Source organism: Phaseolus vulgaris, chromosome 2 (assembly GCF_000499845.2).
Source record: "Phaseolus vulgaris cultivar G19833 chromosome 2, P. vulgaris v2.0, whole genome shotgun sequence".
Taxonomy (NCBI): domain Eukaryota; kingdom Viridiplantae; phylum Streptophyta; class Magnoliopsida; order Fabales; family Fabaceae; genus Phaseolus; species Phaseolus vulgaris.
The window spans coordinates 29,066,690-29,086,472 of record NC_023758.2 but is presented as its reverse complement, the minus strand read 5'-3'; the positions used below and the strand labels follow the sequence as shown (position 1 = coordinate 29,086,472).

General features: G+C 42.1%; 1 protein-coding gene across 1 annotated transcript; it reads left to right on the top strand.

Moving 5' to 3' along the window:
• The first annotated feature begins 4,169 nt into the window (after window positions 1-4,169).
• LOC137809324 (uncharacterized) lies at window positions 4,170-7,349 on the top strand. The gene has a single exon (XM_068610453.1). The coding sequence runs from the start codon at window positions 4,170-4,172 to the stop codon at window positions 7,347-7,349; it is 3,180 nt and encodes a 1,059-aa protein (XP_068466554.1).
• Window positions 7,350-19,783: the final 12,434 nt, after the last annotated feature.

Here is a 19,783-nt window from a genome sequence, read left to right as displayed (position 1 = left end):
TATAGTTATCTAATTATAAGTTAAAAAAATTATTAGTTGTTCAAACTATTTCAAGATCTAAAGGTTGAAATAGATTTTAAAAGATAAATAATAAATAATAAAAAAGTAGTATCTCCTAGAAAATTAGTGGCTAGAGTTAAATTTCCATTATATATCCATCAATGTCCTAAATAATTAGTCAATCACTTTTTATCATAAAATATTGATCTTTCTCTAATATTTATTTCAAGTTGATGATATAAAAGTACTATTTAAAAGAATCCAAGAGCACGTATAAAGAAATTTAGACGTAATTATCATTTAAAGATATCTATTAACTCAAATAAAGCTTTGAAAAAAACAAGTTTCATAAATGGGTACGAAGCTCTCACAACAAACACAAAACAAGTTAAAATTGAAAAATAAGAGTGAATTAAGGGGAAAAAAAGAAAGAAAAATAACATACATCCAAGTTTCACCAAGATAAGTGTAAAAATCCGCTCACATGAAGAAGTATTTTAGGATAAGAACCCATTGAACAAAATTCTATATTTTTAAGTCAAATTTCTCACAAAATTTGATTTCAAAAGCAAAAAATACACGAGGGAGAACGGTTTATTTATAGATGAAAAGAATAGCCAAAATAAATTAAGAATGTGTATTACCTTAACTACCACAAAAGTGATATAAAATGGAAGTTATAACTTCCTAATTAATGAGGTGATTGGACGAATGTAGATTATTAACCTTGTTATTAGATAAGTGAATAAACTTGATTATCTACAACGAGTTAAATATTAGAATATTCTATAAATTTTAGAAAATTTACAAATATATTTTTCTTTCCTAATTTCTTCAAATTCTGTGATTTTTATAAAATCTCCATACAATTTCTTATTTTTTATTTTCTATATTTTTTTCACAACATCAAATTCAAAATCATAGTTTGAGTAGTTTCAGGTTTCAACAAGCAAAATAGACTTTAAAATAGAAACAAATAACAATTTATAGAAAATTAAAAAAAAATCAAATATAATCAAATCAATCAACCTAACATATAAACTAAATATACAATAAAATAATGTTTTTGTAATAATTGAAAAAACACCTTTTAGCATAAAAGTATTATTTATATATCTATTAAATATTATCGGTACTTAGTACTTTTTAAAAATTATAGAAAATGTTTATTTTAAAGTATTTTTCTAAAAAAAATATTATAAAATTTAGAAATCGAAGACCCAACTTAATTAAATTGTTAACTTTAAAAAAATGAAATTCAGTACAACCCAAATTAATTTAATAAAAGATTATATTAAAGTCAACCAAATTATATGCACTCACAACCCCTAATACTGAAAGTAAAAAGAAAAAGAAAGTTACGCATGAATAAAGAAATATGGATGGAGATGTTAGTAATACTGATAGCATCAAAGTCACCATCCTAATAGATATCATATGCGTCTCAACCTCAAATACTTTCTTACTTTCTTTCTGCCTCCTTACCATATCTGCCATCTATTTTCTCACTTTACAACACTGCACTTATATAGCCGCCTTTAATTTTCATTACTTAAAACTTTACTTAATATTAAGAAGTGAAGTCACTTACTTATAATTATATATTATGATATAATTAAATGTTATTTATTATCCATAATTCATTATATCATTTATTGGGTGAAAATGTTTTTAGAACTTGAGACTGAATATTCTCTCTATTGAGTTGTTTTTTTTTCTCTTCAACTCCAATTATTTTTCTTGTAGGTATCAGAAGGTGAGGTAGGTGAGGTATCTCTAAAGATACTCCGAGACTCAAGTTATATGAGATATATCTAATTGGTTCAGTCTAAAATTTAAACTATCATTATTTTTTACCATGAGATCTTCTCTTATTTATACTTTTCTATTGAACCTTATGATTATAAAAGGGTTAACATGGTCCAATGATTATTTAATCAAATTTTGTATTTCTAAATCAAAATTTATGTTACTAACCTAAATGGCTCAAATTAAAAAGTAATTTTGTTAATTCTTAACATAATACATTAAAAAGTTTTTCGGTATTAAGACTCGTAGTGGTAAAGTTCTTCGTCCTCTTCCTATTAGATGAGAATTTCCTTCACCAGGCTGGGTCAAAATTAATACTGCTAGGGGGTATCCTGGTCTTGCTACTTGTGGAGGTATTTTTCGTGGGAGTATGGGAGAATTTATTGGTGCTTTTTCAGCGTTTCTTGAAGTTCAAACTGCTTTGGTTGCTGAGTTTTATGGAGTTATACATGCTATGGAGGAAGCTCAAAAAATGAGACTTACTAATGTCTGGCTTGAATGTGATTCTGCCTTGGTTTGTGCTGCGTTTACTGATAGGACTAATGTTCCGTGGATGCTTCAGAATCGATGGAATACTTGTCTTAATTTTTGTGGGACAATCAGGTTTAGGGTAACTCATATTTTTCGTGAAGGGAATGCGTGTGCTGATAAGTTGGCTAATTTAGGATTTATTCATAGAGAATCTTTTCATTGGTATAATAGACTCCCAGCTAGTCTGTTCTTAGAATTCTTTATGAATAGGTATAATCTATCTATGTATCGTTTGTATTAACATATGGGTTTTGGTCTAGTCCCCTCATATTTTTTTTTCTTTTTTTAATAATATTTTTTTTTTCATGTGATGGCAGATGATTGTTGTTACTTGAGGTGTCAGCTTAGCTGAGATGTCAAGTTACATAGTGATGCCTAACACGAAAACTTAATAAAAAAAAAAAAAACATATTAGAAATACACAAGTTGTCATGGCACAAACATTCAAGTCCGTGGGAGAGGACAGCTGTTAATAAGAAGGCGAGTTATTAATTTGGTGAGTATAATCTCTCTGTAACTTTTTGTTTGGTTCTTAGTGTGAAATAGTCTTATCCAGAAGTGAGAGTAGCTGGAGGAAGTGGACAATAGCTGGTTTTGAAAGCAAGGAAAAGAAACAACCATAAAGTGTGGTTAGTAAGCAAAGAGTGGGTTCCTATGTAAGGCCAGAAGAAGGGTGTTTCTTATCCTCTCAAACTGATTCGCCATAAATTCTCTTTCTTTGTTCCTTATTCATAATTGGATTTGGGACCATTAAGGACACTGTTATGTACCACTTTTTGGATTCATGGACTTATATTTGGATATGAGATTAGATGAGCATCTATAAGATATTTATTTATGTCTTGCAATGTACAAGCAAATGCCCCCTTACTATGCGTCTTCCACTCTTTGGACCAATTTCACTTCAGTGCCAAATCCATTATGCAATCCAAATAGTATATCATGCTTTTTCCACTTAACACACCACCTATTATATGCTATTCATTACCGTACTTTATAAGGAATAATGTTACTTTCATAACGATAAGAAAAATGTTATTTCTACTATAACACAGTGAAAAATACCAGTTTAAAATTGTGATATGTTATAATATAATTTTAAAATTATTTAATTTCACTCTCTTCAGTTATAATATAATAGGACTGTAAACGTATTATATTCATAATCACAAACTTTTTTTCTGAGGTGTTTTGATGGAATTCATGAAGAATTTGATTTATAGGTGAGTTGTACTGGTTAGTATGAACTCAATTCCTAATATAGCACTATTTACACTTTTATTTTCTCATTTAATATTCTTTTGTTTTTATTTTTTATCTAGTACTCTTTTATTTTTATTTTTTCATCTAGTACCCTTTATTTTTATTTTTTCATCTAATACCCTTTTGTTTTTATTTTCCTATCTAGTACTGCTCAAGTCAAAGGTTGACCCAATTAACGAAGGTTAACCCATGGTTAGGAAACGGCCTAATCCAACCCTAATCGCTAAACAACCCCCTAATCCGGCCCAACAGCGAGGGCCCATCAAGGTAATATAAATATCACGCATTCCAAGGAATAAGGTACGTCATTATCTACAGTATTCCAGCCAGCCGAATACGATACCCCACTGACTTGAGCGTTGGAGTGCCATCTGCAGGTACCCCACCCGCCTGAGGAGTCGTCCAGCAGGAAGAACTGAAGGAGGAAGTGAAGCACGATCGACCGAGTGACACTCGAAGACAATAGTTCTCCCAGTCCCCAACCTCGTTCGAGAACAATTGGCGCCCACCGTGGGACCGAGGAGAGCCAGCAACAACCACAGCAGTAGATGGTATCAACCCGCAGCATGACCGAAGCAGACCAAACAGCAATGATGATGGCCCTTCAGAAGGAGCTAGCAGAGATGAAGAAGGCACATGAGGAGACGGCTAAGAAGAATGAAGAGGAGATCAAAAACCTCCAAGAAGAAAACAAGCGGATGAAAAGATTGGTCGAAGGGGTGCCATCCCTCGCTGTGACTAATCAGGCCGGCAGGTCCCACGCTACCGGGGCCGGCGTCCAGGCCGAGAAAGACACCAAGAATGATTTCACCCTGGAGATGGATGGAGAATCCCACCCCAGCAAGACCATCAACACCACCGCCCCAGCGGGCCCGGACCGACGCCATCCCTTCACTGACCGTGTCATGGAAACCCCCTTGCCAGACAAATGGAAAGGCTTTAACAGGGACCGTTACGATGGGACGACCGATCCAGATGAACATGTGGACGCGTACACGACCCATATGAGCCTATACACCACGGACGACGCAGTATTCTGCCGAGTCTTTCCAACCTCACTGAAGGGCAGCGCTCTGAGCTGGTTCACCAAACTCCCAGCACATTCAATAGATTGCTTCGAGACACTGGTAGCTAAGTTTGACATCCAGTTCGCAACCAGCCGCCCCCACCATCTAACATCCATAGCCCTGGTCGGCATTCGTCAAGAGAGGGGAGAGTCCCTCCGAACGTTCATCGACCGGTTCAGCAAGACCGCTATGAGCATTCGCAATCTCAGCCCTGAGGTGGCGATGCACCACATGCTGACCGCCCTCAGACCCGGCCCGTTCGCTGACAGCCTGTGCATGCAGCCTGCTATCAATCTAGATGACCTTAGACGCCGAGCGGCCAAGTTCATGCAGCTGGAGGAACTTCGTGAATTCAGAAACAACGCCCTAGCCGAGGCAAGCGGGGAAAAGAAAGAAGATAGAGAGCGGCCAGGAAGGTCCCGAACCGGTCGGGACCAGAAAAGGGACAATCGCGGACCCCGTTTCTCCCGCTACACACCTTTGAACGCGGAGAGGAGCAAAATTTTACAAGAGGCCCTGAGCGCCGAATTAATACCACCGCCCCGAAGGGCCTTAAGCCCAGAAAATGCCGACCGCAACAAACGATGCCGGTACCATAAGAATACCGGCCATTCAACCGAGGAGTGCCAAGCCCTGAAGGACAAAATTGAGGAACTTATCCAAGCCGGGCACATCAGGCGCTTCGTGCGCGGAACCCGAGAAACGCGCCGCTCCCCATGCAAGGAGCAAACGGTCAGGAGACGAGACCGAACCCCCCCAGGCCCACGAGATGGCGAGAGGTGGGGTGACCAACGGGGACGAAGAGACGACCCCCCACAAACTGACACCCGCAGCGGCCGAGAAGTGATTAATACCATAGCCAGAGGGTTCGGCGGCGGAGGTAGTACCAACAGCGCGCGCAAGAAGCACCTCCGCGCCGTCCACCAAGTAAATCTTGTCTCCGTCCGACCAAGGATGCCACCAATCACGTTCACAGATGAAGATTTCAAGGGGATAGACCCAACCCAGGACGACCCCATGGTGATATCGGTCGACATCGATAATTTCACGATCAAAAAGACCCTCGTGGACCAGGGGAGCTCGGTCGACATACTATACTGGAAGACCTTCAAAGCCATGAGAATACCGGAGGAGGAAATGATGCCCTACAACGACCATGTGGTCGGCTTCTCAGGGGAGCGCGTGGGGACAAGGGGGTACATAGAGTTGTACACGACGTTCGGCATGGAAGGGGCCAGCAAAACCCTCAAAATCAGATACCTGGTCATAAACGCCAACACGTCTTACAACATCCTCCTCGGCAGGTCGTCCCTCAACAAACTTGGAGCGATCGTCTCCACACCCCATCTGGCAATGAAGTTCCCTTCCCTCACGGGCGACATCCTGACCATACATGTAGATCAAAAGGTCGCCCGAGAATGTTACGCCGAAAGCCTGCGGGTCGAGCCCACACAACAGGGGTCCAGCGGCAGCCGCTCGCCCAGGCGAAAGATAGCCGGCCGTGGTAGGAGCCCCCGCCGACACTCACCCCAACCCAAAAAAGGCATCACCATGGCAGACCTGGATCCCAGGGAGATTGAGCCGAGACTTGAGGCCAAGGACGAGCTACGACAAGCCAAACTCGATGGGAAGGATCGGTATATAAGCATTGGCACGGCAATGGCCGCCGCCGATGCAGACTTCGTTCACCAAACCCTCAAGAGAAACGTAGACCTTTTCGCGTGGACGACGACCGATGTACCTGGCGTCCACCCGAACATCATCACCCATCGCCTCTCTATATATAAAGAAGCCCGACCGGTCGCACAAAAGAAGAGGAACCATGGAGAAGACAAGCGGTTGGCCGCCAGAAGTGAGGCTGAGAAGCTCTTGAAAGCCGGCTTCATAGCCGAGGCACGATACTCCACTTGGCTAGCCAACGTCGTGATGGTTAAAAAGCCGAGCGGCAAATGGCGAATGTGCGTAGACTACAAGGACCTCAACAAGGCATGCCCCAAGGACTCATATCCCCTTCCCAACATCGACCGGCTCGTAGACGGAGCGGCCGGCCTCAAGATATTGAGCTTCCTGGACGCCTACTCCGGCTACAACCAGATCAGCATGCACCATAGCGATAGAGGTAAAACGGCCTTCACGACGGACGGTGCAAACTACTTCTACAAGGTGATGCCGTTCGGCCTAAAAAACGCCGGAGCTACCTACCAGAGGCTCATGGACAAAATTTTCAAGGGGATGATTGGCCGAAGCGTAGAAGTCTACGTGGACGACATCGTGGTGAAGTCTGACTCGTGCGGCCAACACATCACAGATCTACAAGAAGTCTTCGACGCTTTAAGAAAGGTCAACATGCGCCTTAACCCCGAGAAGTGCGCATTCGGCGTCGAAGGCGGCAAGTTCCTCTGCTTCATGCTGACCCACAGAGGAATCGAAGCAAACCCCGACAAGTGCAAAGCCATAACGGAGATGAGGAGCCCAAAAAACCTGAAGGAAATTCAACAGCTGCTTGGCCGACTCACAGCACTGTCCAGATTCGTACCCCGCCTCGCCGAACGGATTAGACCGATGCCGCTATGCTCCGCAAAACTTCGAAATTCAGCTGGAACGAGGAGTGCGAGCAAATCTTCGGCCAGCTCAAAGAATTCCTGTCCTCGCCGACCGTCATCCAAAAGCCCCGCCTAGACCTACCCATAGTAGTCTACCTAGCGGTATCGGAGGAGGCGGTCAGTGCCGCCCTTGTCCAGGAGGTAGACCGCGAAGAACACCCGGTATACTTTGTCAGCCGGACGCTCCATGCAGCCGAGACCAGGTACCAAATGATAGAGAAAGTGGCACTGGCCCTAGTGCTGACAGCAAGGAGAATGCGCCCGTACTTCCAGAACCACGAAATCAGGGTAAAGACCAACTATCCCATATATAAAATTTTATCTAAACCCGATCTTGCAGGACGAATGATAGGGTGGTCGGTCGAGCTTTCAGAGTTCGACATTAAGTACGAACCGAGGGGCGCCATCAAATCCCAATGCCTAGCGGATTTCGCAGCCGAGCTCCCCAAGAACACAGAAGTCTCAACCAAATGGGTCCTCTACGTGGACGGCTCTTCCAATAAAACGGCCTGCGGGGCCGGGGTCGTCCTCGAAGGGCCTGGAGATTTACTGATTGAGCAAGCCCTCCAGTTCTCCTTCAAGGCAACGAACAACCAGGCAGAATACGAGGCCATACTGGCCGGCCTCAACTTGGCAAACGACCTGGGCGCGCGAGAGGTCGCATGCAAAAGCGACTCCCAGCTGGTCGTCGGCCAAATCAAAGGAGAATTCGAGGTCAAGGAGCCCCTCCTCCAACGATATTACTACACCGTCCGTAACGTCATGGCCAAGTTCGACGCGGTGGCGGTCCAACACATACCACGAGAGGAAAACGAGCGCGCCGACGCACTCTCTCGCCTGGCATCCACGAAAAACAAAGCCACCATCGATCGGTCGTCCAAGTGCGACTAGCACAGCCGAGTGTGGGCGACGCCGAGTGCATGACAGTCACCGAGACCCACACATGGATGACCCCAATCACTCAGTACTTGGAGCATGGGACATGCCAGCCGGGGGAAGAGAAGAATATCAGACGGCAGTGCACCCGGTACACCATGATCGGTCAGGATCTATACCGAAAGGGGTACTCCACGCCACTCCTAAAGTGCCTCACCAAGGAGCAATCCCAATATGTGCTGCAAGAGATCCACGAAGGGGCATGCGGGAGCCACTCCGGAGCCCGAACGATGGCAGCCAAAATAATCCGCGTAGGGTATTATTGGCCGACCGTCCACGGAGACAGTGCCGACTACGTCAAGAAATGCCAAAAATGCCAAGAGTTTGGCCCCCTCCACCACCGAAAACCAGAGGAACTGCACAGCATAACGTCACCCTGGCCGTTCGCTATGTGGGGAATGGACATCATCGACCCATTCTCACCAGGCAAAGGCCAGACAAAGCATCTGCTGGTCGCGGTGGATTACTTCACCAAGTGGATAGAGGCCGAACCGCTAGCCACGATCACCGCCCGAAACGTCCAAAACTTCGTGTGGAAAAACATAGTATGTCGATTTGGCATACCACACTCAATAGTATCCGATAACGGCCGACAGTTCATTGATCAAGGCCTCATGACTTTCTACGACGACCTCGACATCAAATCCCTCACAAGCTCAGTCGAGCACCCACAGACGAACGGACAAGCTGAAGCGGCCAACAAGGTTCTGTTGAACGAGCTAAGAAAGAGGCTCGGCACGACCAAGGGAAGATGGACGGAGGAACTACCCGAGGTCTTATGGGCATACCGCTGCACCCCACAATCCACCACACAAGAAACCCCTTACAGCCTCACGTACGGCACCGAGGCCATGATACCAGTAGAAGTCGGGGAGCCATCCATCTGACGCCAACTCTTCGACTTATCCCTCAACAAGGAAAGTCTGGCGGTCGGCCTCGACCTCTTGAACGAGCTTCGAGATAAGAGCAAGATACGAGAAGCGGCGTGCAAGCTCCGAGCGGCAAGGAGATACAACTCGAAGGTCCAGCCCAGAAGCTTTCAGCAAGGTGACCTCGTCTGGAGAATGCGCAGCAACGCTAGGAAGTCGGACGGCAAGTTCTCATCAAATTGGGAGGGACCATTCCGAATCAGAGAAGTGGGAGAAGGGGGAGCTTACCATTTAGAGCACCTATCGGGAAAAATTGTACCTAGGACGTGGAATGCCACGCACCTAAAATTTTATTTCAGCTAAACATGAATAAAATATACGCACTCTTTCCTCGCCCGGCCTGTCTATCGGTCGGAGAGGTTTTAACGAGGCGTTTCATATACAAGTGTATACAATGGACGACAATAACGGTTCGGCCAGGATGTAGCCTTAACCGGCATACCCTCCCGAACCTGTACCCACTCGGCCAGGACGTAGCCTTAACCGGCATACCCTCCCGAACCCGAACTCACTCGGCCAGGACGTAGCCCTAACCGGCATACCCTCCCGAACCCGAACTCACTCGGCCAGGATGTAGCCCTAACCGGCATACCCTCCCGAACTCACTTGGCCAGGATATAGCCTTAATCGGCATACCCCCCGAGACATACACAACGATCGGCACAAGTCCGCCTAAAATAAACACCTAAGTCGAATTCGCTAAAAGGACGACCGACTTACCGAGCTCCGCTACAATCACTTGGTTGATTTTAGTTATCACAGGTTACTCAATTGATTACATATACCGACCGGTTGATCCGTTCTTTTTACTTCGTTAATGTTACGAGTTAAGTTTAAAGGTTCAATACCATTCGGCCAGTAAAGGATCGGTCGTCCAGAAAATGAAGAAACAATTAAAGAAAAAAAACTTATATTAAAATTGAAGAAAGGTGGGGGCCACACCCCGACCCCAGGGGTCTAAAAGTAAAGCTGACCGCCTAATCTACGATATTCAACACCTCATTAGAGGGGTCAGCTTCAACTTCTTCAACTTGAGGAGCACCGGCCGCTGCAGGGACCATACGGCCATCCACCACCTCCATGTCTTGGTCAAATTGACCAGATGGAGGTGGACCGCCATACAGCACCTCAGCCTGTCGGACGACGAGGTCGAAGCTCTGGCCGATGAGCACCATGGTGTCCTCCATGGTCTTCAGAACTTCGGCCTCCGCCATACTCCTGGCCTCGCTTTCGGCCACAGCTTCCTCCTCCTTCAAGCGAGCCCGGCGGTCGGCATCTTCCAACGCCTTGCGAAGAAGTATAACCTCCGCAGCCTTCTCGGCGTCGGCCCTCTCCAGCTCAGCCACCCTCTGCTGGCGCAGCTCCAGCTCGGCCCCCTGAGCACACAACTTCTTTTCGTAAGTTGTGTTGGCTTCCATGGCCTGCTTCAGATTATGGCCGGCCTCCTGGAGTTCGTGTTCGAGGCGCGAGATGTCCTCGACCCGGCTCCTCCGAGCGTCTGCACCCCGGCGGGCCAAGAATAAACCCCGGCAGATCATCTCGATGCCGCCGTCCAGGAGGTCGTCGTCGGGGACCGACCGGATCTCACCCTCAATGTTGGAGGGCAGTTTAAAGCTCACGGCCCTGGAAAAGGACCGGTCATCCCCGAGCGCGAGCATCGAGCCGCCCGCAGTGGCCAAGGGGACCGCCACCCCCGTCGGAATGGGGCGGTTAAAATCATCAGTCGGTGGGGGAGTCGGCCTAGCGGACCTTGCAGGAGGGGGGGTGGGCATCTGACTCGCCGCCCTAACCGTTCGGGCAATGTTGCCGCCCTCGCGGTTACACTTCTTGGAGGGGCCAGCCTCCTCCGCCCGGGGCCTAGCACTGGTGGCCCCCCTTTTCTCGTTCAGCTTATTCTTGAACGAATGCAGCATCCCGACGACCTGGGGGGCTTCTCTCTTGGCGATTTCTACAAACAAACGACGAACGGTCAGTCGGAACATAGTAAAAAAAAAAGAGACCAAGTGCATGAAAAAGAACATACCCTCGAAAGCCTCCGCGCGATCGGTCGCATTGTACAACGACATGAGCGGTCGTGCGGGGAGCTTCCTGGGGAGACTATCAAATAAAGAAAAAACGAGCCGCTCATGCTCGCTCGGATGCGCCGGCCTCGGCCAATCCGTTATCTTTGTCGGACTCCTCGACCAAAAAAGGGTGAAGCGGGACCGGCCAACCTCATCAAAAAAATAGCGTGTCCCGGCCGGCTCCACGTACACTTTAAAGAACTTCTCCTTGAAGTTCTTATAAGAGGCCGTGAAGGGCTTGAACAAAACACTACCCGCCAGGCTGACCAACGATTGCCAACTGGCAAGCTTGGCCGGGTATGACGAGTAGAAATGAAGAAAGCAGGAAGGAAGAGGGCGCAACCCAAACGTCCGACAAACAATGCGGAACGCTTGCATCGACGCCCACGAGTTGGGGTGAAGCTGAGTCGGAGCCACGTTCAGCTCCTTCAGAACCCCGGCCGTAAAGGCATCAAAGGGCAGAGACGCATGCAAGTCTGAAAAAAGACAAGCATACATGAAGAAAAAAGGAGGCTCGGTAGATGACCGCTCCCGATACACACGATCCTCCAAAGAGCAAGGACCGAACGCCATCAAAGATTCCTCGGCCGAAGCCTTCAAAACAGGAACCTCATCCAAAAACGCGCCAACAGAGGCGTCGGTAAGAAAGGAGGACGACACCTCACATACCCGGGGATCTACCCAGGCCGGCCCTACATGGGGGCGTGGCCCCTCAAAAGGGGCCGAGCGGTCGGACGCATTACCAGCGTCCTCCCTCACCAAGCCTGGAGAAGGGACCCTCTCCACTTCCCCGACCGGGGAAGCCTGGCCAGAAGAAGAAGAAGAAGACGAAGACGAACAAGCCGGGGGAGACTCGGCAAGGACAGACATAACTAACCTTGAAGATGGACGAGGGAAGCAACAGAAGACGGTCGGATTGGTAATAGGTGTCGGAGCTCAGGCAAATATAACGCGTGGAACGCTACTACTCCCAGCCCCTATTTATAGCCTGGGAGGGCCTCGGAATTCCAAACGTCACAAGAACCCCAACCGTTGGATTCGTTTGATCCAACGGTTCGCATCGCTTCGCGCCCAGAAAAACCCCTCATTAATGCGCGTCATGTCAATCGCTCAGACGCCCCCAAACATCACTTCATTCATCATTACACAAACCGCCCGAGGCCCATTCTTCAGACTCTTCGGCCGTACCACCTCTCGAGCCTGGGAGGCAACTGTACTGGGATGACCGACCGGTCCAAGGACCCGGTCAACCCACATGTCAAGACCGTACTTTAAGGTACGAGGTCGACCATGTGTCACACGTGGCCGACCGACACCGAGTGCTCAAGTCAAAGGTTGACCCAATTAACGAAGGTTAACCCATGGTTAGGAAACGGCCTAATCCAACCCTAATCGCTAAACAACCCCCTAATCCGGCCCAACAGCGAGGGCCCATCAAGGTAATATAAATATCACGCATTCCAAGGAATAAGGTACGTCATTATCTACAGTATTCCAGCCAGCCGAATACGATACCCCACTGACTTGAGCGTTGGAGTGCCATCTGCAGGTACCCCACCCGCCTGAGGAGTCGTCCAGCAGGAAGAACTGAAGGAGGAAGTGAAGCACGATCGACCGAGTGACACTCGAAGACAATAGTTCTCCCAGTCCCCAACCTCGTTCGAGAACAAGTACCTTTTTATTTTTATTTCTCTATCTAGCACCATTTCAAAAGTAAAAAAATAAAAAAATAAAAAAATTAATAATTTTAATTTTGAATGCATTAAAAACATATTTTTAATGTTTAAAATAGTTATTAATGAATAAAGAAATAAGTTTTTAAATAAAAATAAAAAAGTAATAAATTAAAAATGTTTAGTTTAATTTTTTTAAATGAACAAAATAAAAAATTAAACCCTACAACAACATAAAAGTTGAATCTATAAATATAAATTAGTATTTATTTTTATTATTATTGATGATGTAATCATGTTAATTTCAAGTAAAAAATATAGGACATAATTATAAAAAAAATCAAAGTCAATTAGTATTAATTAGTAGTGGTGGACACACAGATATTATTAAAGTGTCTACTCATTTTTAAACATTAAATATAACATTTGCTTTAGTTTTTTTTTTTAGGATTTTGTATTTAGGGTGGACACTTCAATATGATATGTGTGTCGTCCACTACTAATTAATATTATTTGACTTTGGTTTTTTTATAGTTATTTCCTGTATTTTTTTACTTGAAATTAACATGATTACATCATCAATAATAATAAATAAATAAATTTGTTTATAGATTCAACTTTTTAGGATTTAATTTTTTATTTTCTCCATTCTTAAAAAAAATAAACTAAACATTTTTCGTTTATTATTTTTTTATTTTTGTTTTGTAAAAAGTAATTTCTTTATTCATTAATAAGTATTTTAAACATTAAAAATGTTTATTTTTTTAATGTATTCAAAATTAAAATTATAAAAAAAAATTAATTAATTTATTTATTTTTAAAATGGTGCTAGATAGGAAAATAAAAACAAAAAGAGACTAGATAGGGAAATAAAAACAAAAAAAAGTATTAGATGGAGAAATAAAAGTGTAAATAAGGAATTGTCGTTAGTATGAGTGTCATTAAACATATTTTTTTTCTTTAATTAACTAATTAAACTATTTATTACAAATATTTTAAAATAATATATAATATCATTAATATATTTTTTATTTAATAAACTATTCCTTCAATGAATATTTTCTTTTTTCTCAACTATTTTAATCCATGCTTATTGTGGGTTATGACTCACCTTTTACCGTTTTCTTGTCATAATTGGGAGGTTAATTGCCACAATCAATTGCAATCAATGGGAGATTAATTGCCACAATCAATTGCAATCAATGGGAGGTTAATTGTCACAATCAATTGCAATCAATGGGAGGTTAATTGTCACAATCAATTGCAATCAAATGGAGGTTAATTATCATTAATTGTATTTATTATTGTTGTCTCCTAGAACCACTGTATATAGTTTCCTTCAAGCAATGTAACGCACAACAAACAACAACATACACTTGCTTCCTCTCTTGGGTGTAAGTGTTTAACCCATATAAAGAGAATTTGTTTTGGGGCTATTTATCTATTAGCCTGAGAGGAATTCATTGTATTCCCAGTACCATTATAGTGGAAGTTTTGGCTCTCTCGCCGGTGGTTTTTTTACCTCTATTTAAAGGGGTTTTCCACCTAAAAATTCTGGTATCATTCTCACTTTACTTGTTACTTTAATTTCTCATAACATCTTTGGTTGAAATTATCACGCTTCCGCACACGATATCCCTACAAATTGGCATCAGAGCTTTTTCGATAATTCAACCAGGATCTGTTGTTCAATAATGTCAAAATTGGATATTGAGAAATTTGATGGTAAAATCAGCTTTGCTATCTGGCGAGTCCAGATGTTAGTTGTTCTCACCCAGAATGGTTTAAAGAAAGTTTTGACAGGTAACATGATGAGACCAACCACTATGACGGAGGAGCAGTGGGATGAGATGAATGAAAAGACATTGTCTGCAATCCAATTATGCTTGTCCCGTGAGGTGTTGCGTGAGGTCATCAACGAGAAAAGTACAGCAGGCATTTGGATGTTAAAATTGATGATGAGGATAAAGTCGTTCTACTTATTGTTTCTCTACCACCCTCGCATCGACAATTCAAAGAAATTATGTTATACGGTAATTATCTTACCTTAAGCTTTGATGATGTCAAGACTAATTTACTAGACAAAGAAAAATTTGATACTCAAATTCATTCTGAAAGTTCTGGTGAAGGATTAATAATTAGAGGGAGAAACCAAGAGAAAGGTAGGAACAATAAACATAAATCTAGGTCAAAATCTAGAGGCAAGAACTCCAAATATTGTCGTTATTGCAAGAAAAAGGGACACGAGATCTCTGAATGCTATAAATTGAAAAATAAGCAAGATAGAGAAGATAAGGGAAATGGTAAACAACCAGAAAAATTTGCCGAAGCTAGTATTGTTGAAACTGAATTTGATGGGGATTGTTTTGTAGCTTCCAACACTGAACAAAGGTTTAAAAATGAATGGATTCTTGATTCTGGTTGTATTTTTCACATGTCTCACAATAGAGGTTGGTTTACCACATATGAACCAGTTTATAATGGTCTTGTTTTGATGGAAAATGATGCTCAATGCAAAGTTGTTGGTGAAGGAACAATCAAAATCAAGACACATGATGGAATTGTTAGAACTTTAACAGGTGTCAGATATGTCCCTGAGTTGAAACGAAATCTCATTTCCTTAGGCACCCTTGAATCTCATGGGTGTAGATACTCAGCTGAAGGTGGAGTTTTAAAAGTGTCTAAAAGAGCTCTTGTGTTACTAAAGGCAATTCGATGTGATAGTTTGTATGTGCTGCAGGGTTCAACTGTTACAGGTTCTGCAGCTGTTGCCTCACCCAACAAAGATAACACCAAGTTGTGGCATATGAGATTAGGCCACATGAGTGAGAAGGGAATTCTAATCCTCAAGAAGAAGGGTCACCTTGGTAACAACTGTACTGGAAAGGTTGATTTATATGAACATTGCATTTTTGGTAAGCAGAAAAAGGTTAGTTTTTCTAAAGCCATACACAGAACCAAAGGTACTTTGGATTATATTCATTCGGATCTTTGGGGTCTGTCAAAAGTTCCCTCCAGAGGTAAATGTCGTTATATGATGACAATTATTGATGATTTCTCACGAAAACTGTGGGTGTATTTTCTCAAACATAAGAATGAAGCATTTTCCACTTTTAAAGAGTGGAAATTATTGATTGAGAACCAGACTGGCAAGAAGATAAAGAGGCTAAGGACAGACAATGCCTTGAGTTCTGTTCGAATGAATTCAATGATTTTGCAAGAAGGAAGGCATTTCCAGACATTTCACCATCCCAAGTACTCCACAACAGAATAGGGTTGCAGAAAGGATGAATAGAACTATCCTGGAGAGAATTCGTTGCATGTTCTCCCATTCTGGTTTGAGTAAATCTTTTTGGGCTGAAGCGGCTTCAACAGCATGTTATCTGATAAACCGCTCTCCTAACAGATCAATTGATTGCAACATTCCAGAAGAAGTTTAGTCAGGTAACCCTGTTGATTATTCTAATCTTAAAATATTTGGTTGCCCTGCTTATTCTCATGTAAACGAGGGAAAATTAGAACCTCGTGCTAAGAAATGCATTTTCTTGGGTTATGGCTTAGGGGTTAAAGGCTATCGTTTATATGACCCAGAATCTCACAAAGTAATTCACAGTCAAAATGTGACCTTTAATGAAAATGCTATGCTCTCTTCTGTAAAAGATATTGTCATTTCCTCAATTGATACAGGTGACCAGGAAGATGCTCGAGAGAAGGTGGAGTTTGAGATTAAAACACCCGCTCATGAGGAAAACGTTCCCAATTCCTCTAGTACTCAAGATGATCAAGTCACTGTTATTGATGGTACAAATGAACATTTGAGTCCAAATGAGCAATGTCCACCTAAACGAAGAGGGTTACCACAGTCGTGGTCTATGGCTCAAGAACTTCCACAACAGAGACCAAGAAAACCGACTCAAAGATTAATTGCAGAATCTGCCAACATTGCTTATGCTTTAACTATTGCACAAGAGATGGGTGAAGAAGGTGAACCCAAGAATTACTCTAAAGCTATCTCTGGTGATGACTCAACAAAGTGGATTACTGCTATGCAAGAAGAAGTTGAGAGTCTTCTCAAAAACGAAACATGGGAATTGGTGAAGTTACCAGAAGGAAAACGAGTCATTAGTTGTAAGTGGATCTTTAAGAGAAAAGAAGGGATCGCTGGTGTTGAGAGTACAAGGAATAAAGCAAGATTTGTTGTAAGAGGTTTTGATCAAGAGAAAGGTATTGACTTTAATGAAGTATTTTCTCCCGTTGTTCGTCATACTTCAATACGTATATTACTTGCTTTAGTTGCCTTGTATGATTTGGAGCTGGAACAGTTAGATGTGAAAACTGCTTTTCTTCATGGTAATCTTGAGGAAGAGATTTACATCCAGCAGCCTGAGGGGTTCGTTGTTCCTGGAAAGGAGGACCATGTATGTCGTTTGAAGAAATCTCTCTACGGCTTGAAGCAATCACCAAGACAATGGTATAAGAGGTTTGATTCTTTCATGGTTGGACATGGCTACTCCAGAAGTAGCTATGATAATTGTGTCTATTTTCAAAAGACATCTGATGGGTCATTTATATACTTGTTGTTATATGTTGATGACATGTTGATTGCCGCAAGAGATAAATCTTTAGTTAACAAGTTAAAGGCCCAACTTAGTAATGAATTTGATATGAAGGACTTAGGTCCTGCCAAGAAAATTTTAGGAATGGAGATCAACAGAGATCGTCAAGCTGGAAAACTTCTTCTATCACAAAAGAAGTATGTTCTTAAAATGCTTGACTAATTTGGAATGCGAGATTGCAAAGCTGTTAATACTCCAATTGCCGCCCACTTCAAGTTGTCATCATATCAGTGTCCAAAATCAGACAAGGACAAAAGACGCATGTCACATGTCCCATATTCAAATGCAATTGGAAGTCTCATGTATGCTATGGTATGTACTAGACCTGATTTAGCTTATGCTGTTAGCATTGTTAGCAGGTTCATGCATAATCCAGGCAAGGCACACTGGGAAGTCGTTAAATGGATACTTCGCTATCTGAAAGGTTCTTCAGATCTTGGTTTGGTATTTGATCAACATAGAGTCGATCCCGAAGGAGCAGTTGGCTATGTTGATGCTGACTATGGTGGTGATTTAGATCGGAGAAGGTCACATTCAGCCTACATTTTTACCCTGGGTCTGCTATCAGTTGGTATTCTTCACTTCAAGCCATTGCGGCTTTGTCCACCACTGAAGCAGAATATATTGATGCTACAGAAGTTATGAAAGAGGCTATATGGCTTTGAGGCTTGGTAAGTGAACTTGGTCTTCAACAAGATGTTCTTGTTATATTTTGTGATAGTCAGAGTGTTGTTCACTTAACCAGGAACAGTAAGTATCACTCAAGGACCAAACACATTAAAATTAAACACCATTTTATCCGAGACATTGTTGATACAGGAGATATAATTGTTGAAAAAATTCATACGGCTGAAAATCCTGCAGACATGTTGACCAAGCCACTTCCATCGGCTAATTTCGATCATTGCCTGAACTTAGCTGGTATTATCCATACTTAATCAAGGCTTCATGGCGAGAGAGTGTTCCAGTCAAAGGCAAGTCAAGGTGGAGATTTGTGGGTTATGACTCACCTTTAACCGTTTTCTTGTCATAATTGGGAGGTTAATTGTCACAATCAATTGCAATCAAATGGAGGTTAATTACCATTAATTGTATTTATTATTGTTGTCTCCTAGAACCACTGTATATAGTTACTTCCTTCAAGCAATGTAACACACAACAAACAACAACATACACTTGCTTCCTCTCTCTTTTCATATATTCTCTATTTCTGCTCTTGGGTGTAAGTGTTTAACCCATATAGAGAGAATTTGTTTTTGGGCTATTTATCTATTAGCCTGAGAGGAATTCATTGTACTCCCAGTACCATTATAGTGGAAGTTTTGGCTCTCTCGCCGGTGGCTTTTTACCTCTATTTAAAGGGGTTTTCCACCTAAAAATTATGGTATCATTCTCACTTTACTTGTTACTTTAATTTCTCATAAAATCTTTGGTTGGAATTATCACGCTTCCACACACGATATCCCTATACTTATTTTTGTAATCAATATTACACGTGGCATTTACGAATTACTAGTAAAACAATATTAATAGATTGAACTACTTATCATATATATTTTAAAACTATTTGCTCCTCCTCTTGTTGTTCAAAATTATTCTTTATCAGAAGTAAACTAGTTTTGATCCATTACTCTAATTTTTTTTGAAGTTTTTATTTTCTTTGTTTTAACCTACTCTGGCAATACCCCAAATACTTGTTAGTTGTTAATTCGTAAAACTTAGCCATGTCCAAATCTAAGCAACTTCCGTTCTCATAAGTCTGAAAATAATCATGTTGAAGATTCAAATGTGTTAAACATTAACCTTGTTATAACTAAGAATTTTAAAAGCGAATTAATTATTTACTAACTTTTCTAAAAAAAATACAACTTTTTATTGATTTTCCCCTTTTAAAATTTTATATTTTTCAAATTTGTTGTACAAATATTTTAAAATTTATAATTTCATATTGTATTTGAATCAATCACGCCTCTTTTTTACAATTGTAGACATAGTTATAGACATTTCTGTCACATTTTTTTCACTTAATTCATATTAAAATTTTATAAAGATTGAGATAAATTACACTATTATATATATGATTGATGAAGTAAAAAAAAACATGTAAGAATAAAAAGAGAAGTTTTAAAGCAACATGCAATAAGACACAAAAGTGAAGTTGTATTAAGAGAATTCAATGTGTTAGATCTCGTACTACGAAGAGTATAAATTGACTAGATGGAGAATAAATTTTTGCAAAAACGGGTTGCACGATACAAAATACAAAATACGAGAAGTGATAGACAAATGAACA

What these genes read in the sequence shown, in the direction of transcription:
- LOC137809324 (XM_068610453.1), top strand. Translation starts at nt 4,170, where the DNA reads ATGACCGAAGCAGACCAAACAGCAATGATGATGGCCCTTCAGAAGGAG.